Genomic DNA, 8,866 nt, shown 5'->3' with positions numbered 1-8,866 from the left:
GAGTTGTGCATCAAAATGATTGAAAGTGATGTGTATTTATAGTAAAAAAAACAGAACGACTAGTTAACGGCTACTTTTTGGACGGTTCCAAAGAACCGCTGGGCCGGTTCACCCGGCTGGTTTCGGTTCCGGTTCCAAGGAACCGTTGGGCCGGTTCACCTAGTCCAGTTCCGGTTCCTGTTCCAAGGAATCAGTTTTTTCCAGCGGTTTCACGGTTTCGCGGTTCGGGCCGATTTGGAACCTGTTGCGAATGGTTCCGGTTCCGGAACGGTTTCAAGCGGTTCGGAACCGGTTCGGTTCCGGGTAACGCACTCCGTGGCCATCACTAGCCACAATCTTTTGAAATTATGTAAGGAGCTTTCCATTTTTCTAACAACTTTCCATGTTCATTTTTCTAGGTGGCCTTCGCATTTCTGAGAACTAAATCTCCTCCTTAAAACTGTCCAAAGGGAACTGGGTTGTGGATATATTTTAGCTTTAATGCTAGCTGAATGATATTTGGTGCAAATTTTGGGCACTTCTCACACTTCTGCACTAGGTTTTTGGCATCCTTAGTTGTAGTTGGCCAGTAGTAACCAATTCTGAAAGCTTTATGTGCCAGAGCTCTAGCTCCCAGATGATTGCCACAACAGTCTTCATAAATTTCTCTTAGAATATAATTAACCACAGATGGTGTTGCACATTTTAATAACGTTCCATTTTTGGCTTTCTTTTACAACTCTCCGTCTACCATGCAAAACTAAAGCGCCTTTAATTTCAACTTTCTAGCAAGAATTGGGTCTGCGGGGAGATCTCCTGTTTCTTTGTACTGGATGATATCTTTCATCCAATCTGGGATGTCTTTACTGCCTACATTAAAGGCAAATGTTGCATGTTCATAAATCGTACTGAGAGGTTTTACCTCAACTAGGAATGATCTTTTCAGATTTTGCATACTAGAACTCCCTAGTTTGGACAATGCGTCAGCCTGCTCGTTCTGGGATCTGGGTAGCCTTTCAACATGTACTGTCTCAAATCTTGAGATCAGCTCTTGTGTTTTCTTCAAATATTTTTGCATGTTTGCATCTCTGGTTTCATATTATCCCAGAATCTGATTCACAACTAACTGTGAGTCAGTTTTCAAGTTGACTCTTCTTGCTTCCAGAGCTTTGCATAATTGTAACCCAGCAATGACTGCCTCATATTCTACCTCATTATTAGTAGCTTTGAACTGAAACTTCAAAGCATACTCGATGACTTTCCCTTCTGGAGTTATCAATACTAATCCAGCCCCTGCACCAACAAGTCTGGATGACCCATCAGTCAATAGTTGCCAGATTGGTTCTTCACTTTCATCTTGGGTTGTCCATTCCACAAAAATATCAGCTAGTGCTTGACCCTTCATTGCGTTTCTGGGTTGATATTTGACTCCCAAACCATTCAGCTCCACAGCCCATTTTGCTAATCTTCCAGATCTCTCAAGCTTTTCTAAACTTTTCTCTAGAGGGAGATTTGTTAAGACCACTACTTAATGAGCATCAAAGTAAGGTCTTAACTTTCTAGCAGCAACAATTACAGCATAAGCCGCTTTCTATATCATGTAGTATCTGGTTTCAGCATCCAACAACACTTTACTTACAAAATAAATCGGGAGTTGAACATTATTTTCCTCCCTGATCAATGCCGCACTCACTGTACACTGTGTTGTTGATATGTACAAGTGATGTGCTCATTTATGAACACGTTTACTACCGCTTTATTGTGCCGACTTTTATACTTTTCAATCGTTATTATACACATTACGCACGATTTTACCTTGTTCTTGTCTTTTGGGTTGTTTTGTGGTTACATTCTCTAATTTAGCTTTACTCACTTAGCTTTCTTTAAGCAAAAAAAACCCTAGTTTGTCATAGTTTTATTATCTCAATCCTTTATTTCAAGTCTTTACTTTCTAGTTTGGGATTTTAATCTTGATTATTGAATCTTTGCCACCTCCTTATTATAGCATTAACATTAGGTTGTAAGTACTAATCTCCTCATTGCTTTGAGTTCATTTAATGCATTACTTTGTGTTCATTTATTGCATGTATTGTCTTGCCTAGTATTTTTTACTTATCTAGAATAGTTTCTACATTACTTTTACTCTTGTTGGTTTCTTTAGAGCATTATTATCTATGGTTTTTGTTCTATTGATTATCATTGTTTCCTATATTTCAATCATGTGTGAGTAGTTCTCCATGGGGATTGATTAGTGATATACTAGAAAAGGCTATGCTCTTTGTTGTTTAGGATTAGGGAAAAAATGATAATGATTAGTCCTTAAAATCCAATGTGAATCTTTTCCTGCAACTCCTCCGGAGACATAGGGCGCTTATAGGTCGTTTGTTGTGATTTGTGGGATCACCAACTTCCTCTCGCACTCTTGGGTGTCTAAACTAGTTATTGGTTGATTTCCTCTAACCTAATATATGCTCTTTTAAAATCACCTTCCTAGGGTGAATCTAATCTCAACCCCTTTTTCTCCCCTTTGATTTATATTGTTAATCAACCGTGGTTGTTATTTCCGCCATTAGTTTTAGATGTTTTTCAACCTACAAAAACTAGTTATGTTGAGACGCAGAGTTTATTGTCAACCCTATCCTCGTGGTTCGATCCCCTACCCCACTATACTTGTGTAGTGCGTAGGTTGTTATAAGTATTGTTTGGTTCAAGGTTTAGCATAGACGACTGTGAAAATCTTATTATCAACAAGTATAATGTTTCACCAGTCACAGGTCTTGCTAGAATTGGCAGACTATGTAGGTGTTCTTTTAATTGCCTGAAAGCTTGACTCTACATTTCACCCCACTCAGAATTTTTGTTTCCTTTCAAAGCTTTGAAGAATGGCATTATTATCTCAGCTTACATGGAGATGAATTTGGAAAGTGCTGCCATTCTCCCAGTTAGCTTCATTACTTCATGTCAGCTCTTCGGATTCTGCCAGATCAATTATTGTTTGAACCAATTCTGGATTTGCATCAGTTCCTCTTTGGCTAAGTAAGTAGCCTAAAAATTTCACGGACTTAATCCCAAAAACACACTTTCTGGGATTAAGTTTCATTTTATACTTCCTCATATTATCGAATGTTTCCTATAAATCTATAATCATCTCTTCTTCTCTCTTGCTTTTTACAATTGAATCATCTAAGTATACTTCTAAGTTCCTACCATTCTGATCTTTAAAAATTTTGTCCATCAACCTCTAATAGGTTGCCCCGCATTCATCAATCCAAAAGGCATCATAATCTAATTAAACACCCCTGCTGAGCATATAAATGTCGTTTTTTCTTTGATGATAGCAAAAAAATGCGTTCAGACAAGACAATAAGGCATATCCAGCAGTTAAGTCAACCAGCTGGTCTATCCTAGGTAACGGGTAAAAATCCTTTGGACAACACTTATTTAAACTAGTAAAATCTATACACATCCTCCATTTCCCAGGCTGGACCCCTTCATAAACATTGAGCTTGTGCTTGACAATTTCTGGGTCAATGCCTGGAATATTATTGTTGAATAGGCAAAAAGATCAGCATTCTGCCTCAAAACCTGAATCAGATGAAGACGAATCTAAGGATCCAGATTCCCTCCAATTCTGACAGTTTTGTCAGTTCCTTCAATTAGAGAGACTTCCTCTATCTCCTGATGGTTGATCTCCATATGTGGGGGTACTCTTCTTAACATTTCCATCCGCAGAAGGCCTGGGATCAATTTCAACAAATTTCTAAGTCCCATACTCAGATGAAGATGCGACAATTTTCATTTTTTTGCAGGGCCTTTTTCCTTTTATGTTATTTTTTCTAGCATCGTTTCTTTTTCTTGTTTTTATGGCACAGTACTTGCTCTATTTACAAGATTGCAAGACCTTGCCATATTCTGGTTCCTCTGGCCCTTCCAGCTCTACCATCTCGCCCCATAAAGAGTATGGTTTAATGATGGGTAGAGGGAATTTCGGTTATTGCTACTATGAATTTCCTTCCCAGAATACAATTATATCTGGTTGGAGCATCAATGATGTAAAGTTCTTGGGGAACTGTGATAGTAATCCTCTGATTAGCAGTGATAGTTACAGGCAGAGTTATTTTCCCTTCTGCATGTACTGATTCTCTTGAGAATCCCACGATGGGAGTGTAAGACTTCTTCAAGAGTTTATCTTCCAGATCCATCTGGTCCCAACAAGATTTATAAATGATCTTTACTTCGCCACCACTGTCTAACAAAATCCTATTCACAGATTGATCAGCTATATCTTTAACCATTATTAGGGGATCTGAGTGAGGATATGATACCCCCTTGCAGTCTTCCCTGGTAAATGTCATATCTGACATAGGTGGTGGTTCCTCCTGCTCTTTCACTTCCATCAACTCTAATCTGGGAGCAGTTACTGCTCTCAGATGTGCCTCAAAATCCGATATTCCAAATTTCTAGAATATATCCAAAATTTCTTTCTTTTTCTTCCGTACAGATTCCTCTTCATTTCTAGCTTGACTGCTTCCAGATTGTCTTTTGCCAGAATCCCTCTCTTTCTTATATTGTTGGAAATAACCCCTTTGTATTAATTCTTTAATATTATTCATTACATACTTACAATGCTCTGTCCAGTGACCTAGACATTCATGGAATTTGCAAAATGCTCCTGAGTTCTTTGCAACTATTTTCCTTTGGATGGGGCATTGCCATTTTGTATCCTCTTTATGCACATTGAAATTTTTTGGCCTTGACTCCTTCAGCGATGTGTAATCAGCATAATTATGGAGCCTTGACACATCTAGATCCTCAGTTCTTACCAGCTTTTTCTCCTTGTCACGCTTTTCTGCTGGCCTTCTGGCTTTCTCAGAATTCTTTCCCTTTTGCTCCTGGCATATACTCCCAGTTATAGCTTTAAAATATTCAGAACATGAGACTGTGTATACTCCTTAACTTCCTTTATGGTGTTCAGATAGGTCCACTGGTTGCTGAATTTTAATGCTTCACTTTCAGGCCTTTCTAAATTTAAGCATTGCCTGAAAGCGAAGGTCTAGATTTTCTCTTCTGGATTCAATACCCGATGACTCTCTTTGTCAAATCTAGAGACGTAATTCCTTAAGGATTTATCCTTCCCCTGCCTCATGCTCATTATTTCAATAGACTGCTTTGTTCTGGCACGCGTTGATGATAAATGATTTTTGAATTTCTTTGCCAGTTCATTGAAACTTGAAATTGAACCATCTGGAAGGCTATGAGCCCACTTTTGTGCCGTCCCAATCAGCGTCAGGATGAAATTTTTGCACCAGCTTGCATAAGTGTGGCTGTCTATGTCCACCTCATTATTGAATGCTGCCAGATGAGTATTTGGACAGGTTTCTCCCTTGTAGGTCAGGTGAGCAGGGAACTTTACTCTTTTTGTCGGAGATGTAGCAATCTCTGGTATGAAAGGAGTCTTCCCAGAAAATCTTATTTTTTGATTTTCTGGGACCTTTGGAGGTAAGCTCGGAACATATGGTGACTTCCCTTTTAGGGAATATACTTCTGGTTGCATGCTTTCCCCAACCTGTACAGACTCCCCTTCTCCTTCTTGAATCTTAGAGGTATGCTGTGAAGCACCTACGCTCTTCTAGATTCTAGATCGGCCGGGGCTTTTTCCCAGCCTGCTCATTGTATAATTTCTTTTTGACTTTTCTCCCTTTCTTGATTCCTTTGTTGCTTGGGAATCAGTCTATGGATAGACTATTTCATTCCATCCTTTTTGTTTGCGAGTCCCTTGCTGGGACGAAGTTCCAGGATTTGATGGAGTACTGTACTAGGCATATTTCTTCCCTGGATTAGACACAACATCATCCTCAGCACGAACACTTTTATTTTTCTGAGATCCTAGTTGGACTGACTCTCTTTCCTTCTATCTCTGACTAGAAAGGGGGATGTATGACTCATCCTCCTTCTCCTCCTTTCTTTTTTTCTATGGAAATCTGCTCTCCCCGAGATGGAGTAGCATCTTCCCTTCCTGTCTTGATAACATTAGCCAGCACAGTTGCCAGCTGAACTAATGCATCTCCAATTAAGTAAATTGAGGTTGTACTGCCCCAACTTGTCGTGTTACCGGTGTTTCATCAGGTGTCTAGGAGGTCGACACAATTGGTTGCTCTCTCTGAGAGCTTTGTGACTGTCTCAGAGACCGCCTTTGATCTACTATTCTTTGTACCACATTATCAGCTCCAACAAATCCCCTTCTCTGCAATCTACTTCTTCTGGATTGGTTGGCGTTCTGACTTTGATTCTGTGAATTGCTCAACATCTTCTCTTATTGAAAATTCTTAAGGTAAGTTCTGGCTAAGAAAGAAAAACTGGCCCTCCTTCTTGTACCAAATTGTTACTATATGGTTTAATGGAACAATTAATTGAGAACGTAAACCCCTGGTTTATACTTTAATCAGAAATTAAGTGTTGGTGGAAGTCTGTCTTTACTATCTTGCCAAGCTATGCAATAAGATCTCTAGAGAAGATGGTTATTCTTGTGAAATGCAAAAATGGGTTAGCAGGGCCCATAATGCTTTTCGGGGCCCACGCTGACACTCAAGTCAGTATCAATATGAGACAAATTGCCTAATAGGTCCTTCTAGGAGCACTGTGGCTGCAAGGTGGATTACTACTTAGGACTTATTTTGACGTGAGGTCATTTGTGATTAATATCTGACAAATGTTCTTTTGAAGATTGTTTATGACAATAGTAATTACTCACTTAGATTTATGATTGTGCAATTTAATGTTTTTCTGAAAATCAATGTGGGTCCTTGAAAATCAGATCTAATAACTCCTTCGCAATAAATTATTTAGAGTCTTTTGTATCTCTCTTAGTAGTAGAAGTTAGTTCAAAATTAATGAATCACCTCATTTATGTGCTCCTTGATGTGTATTTATAGTCTATCATTGTGCATGTAGAACATTCGTTAGTTATTTCATCAATCCCAAAAATTCCCTTGCATGCTACTGTAGTTTTCTTGGACGTGTCAAGTTCCTCTTTATTTGGGTGATTTTTCCTTTATTTTATATGGCGCTCTTTGCTTCTCTTATTAACATGTGTCCCACTAGCTTATGATGACCTTCTATAATTGGCAAGTATCTTCCAATCGCATGTGACCTTCCCATGCACTAATATTACCAACATATGTTTAATGCTTCATCAATCCTCCCAAATAAATGTTTTCATATTACCTACTAATCTTACTAATGTCTTCCATATTAACATTAAATTAATCCTCCCAAATAATTTTCTGTTAAAATTACTTTTGACTAATGTTTTGCATATAAAGTAGGTAGTATGTAACAAGTTTTTAGAAGAATTTTGTTACATATAACTCCAATCTAGAATATGAAGAGTTCATAAAATTTGTGTTTAAGTATGAGCTTTCGATCATCTTTTTACATAAATTTATATGCTTAATTCTCTATACTTTTCCACTTAAAAAGTAGTAAGTAAAATGTATTTTCTTATTCCATACTAGCATATGTGGTGATCCGTTTTAGTACTTTTGGATAATACTAAAGGAACAACACTTGACGTTCTGATCTATTATTGCCACTATTCATACCCTTTTGTATTGAGGAAATCATGCTACGAGGATATTATGATTCTTTCATATACATTATTCGTATTATTATATGTATAAAATCCTGTTTTAGATATTAAGAAAATTTTTCTTTCAATTTATCTTTAGGCATCTAAATTCTTACAATAATATCAGTTAGTCTTTTGCATATTTTAATATAAGAATTGTGTAAAATTAATTATTTTGATTCAAATTGTGGTTAATCAAAAGTGTATTATACTTATTTGATCAAAATAAAATTTTAATTATTTTGGATTAATGTGATATATAAGATGCTAAAAATAACCGATGAAACTCTAAGATTAATTATAAAGTTAGTTTATTTTGTTTGTGATTTTCAGTTGAAGATGGTCAAAATACAAAAAGTCAACGCCTCTAGCTTTAATGATTTAAGTTGGAGTTAAGATTCATTGATGTTTTAATTACAACACTACAATTTGATTGTTGTTTTGATCGGTAATTTAGACACAAAATTGTGGAGTATCCTTTGCAAGATAATTCGTCATCTTTCTTTTTTCTCTTTAGCTCACATTTATTTAATTTAAATTATTTATCCAACTACAACGTTCATGACTGAAACACCTGCTCAATCAATGAAGTGGGCAATAAAAAGGCTCAATAAGGGTCCGAAATAGGCCTTTATAAATAACATAGTTAATGTATAATTTAAATATTATAAATGACAATGTCAATGGAAATTATTAATAGTTTTTTCAATTTAATTATTGTAAATGATAATTTATTTGTTATAAATTAATAAATTAGGGATTAAATATTTTTTCTTAATAAAAATGGGCGGGGTTGGGCTGCGCCGGGCTTTCAAAGCCCGACCCATATTTACTTAAATCCGGCCACGCCCTTATCCGACCCATCGAACACCCCTATTCTTTACATACCTTGAACCCCTACTACATACCCTAAACACATAGATGACACACCATAGTATGTGAAGTAGGTCTTTATGATATGTAAAGTAGATGTTTGTGATAGTTAAAGTAGGTGTTTATGGCATGTGTAGTAAGTACTTATATCACGTGAAGTAGGTCTTTTTGATATGTAATGTAGGGGTTTTTTTTAGCATATTTGGTAGGAGGTTGTGATAAGTAAAGTAGGGGATTTTTTGTGTGTAAAGTAGATGTTTTTGATATCTTAAGTTGGTGTTTGTGATATGTAAATTATGAATTTTTAGTATGCGAAGTATAAGTTTTTAATATATGAAATAGCCATTAGTATAAGTTGTAGGAGTTTGTGTTATGTCAAGTAGAGGT

At 36.8% G+C, this 8,866-nt stretch overlaps 1 protein-coding gene across 1 annotated transcript; it reads right to left on the bottom strand.

Moving 5' to 3' along the window:
• Window positions 1-4,439: 4,439 nt before the first annotated feature.
• Window positions 4,440-5,533, bottom strand: LOC130823312 (uncharacterized). The gene is made up of 2 exons (XM_057687931.1): window positions 5,060-5,533; window positions 4,440-4,871 (listed from the first exon to the last, which is right to left on the bottom strand). The coding sequence occupies exons 1-2, from the start codon at window positions 5,531-5,533 to the stop codon at window positions 4,440-4,442; spliced, it is 906 nt and encodes a 301-aa protein (XP_057543914.1).
• Window positions 5,534-8,866: the final 3,333 nt, after the last annotated feature.

The sequence above is a fragment of the Amaranthus tricolor genome, chromosome 9, assembly GCF_026212465.1.
Source record: "Amaranthus tricolor cultivar Red isolate AtriRed21 chromosome 9, ASM2621246v1, whole genome shotgun sequence".
NCBI classification, from domain to species: Eukaryota; Viridiplantae; Streptophyta; class Magnoliopsida; order Caryophyllales; family Amaranthaceae; genus Amaranthus; species Amaranthus tricolor.
Note: the sequence above shows the minus strand (reverse complement) of the source record. Positions and strands in the feature narration are given on the sequence as shown.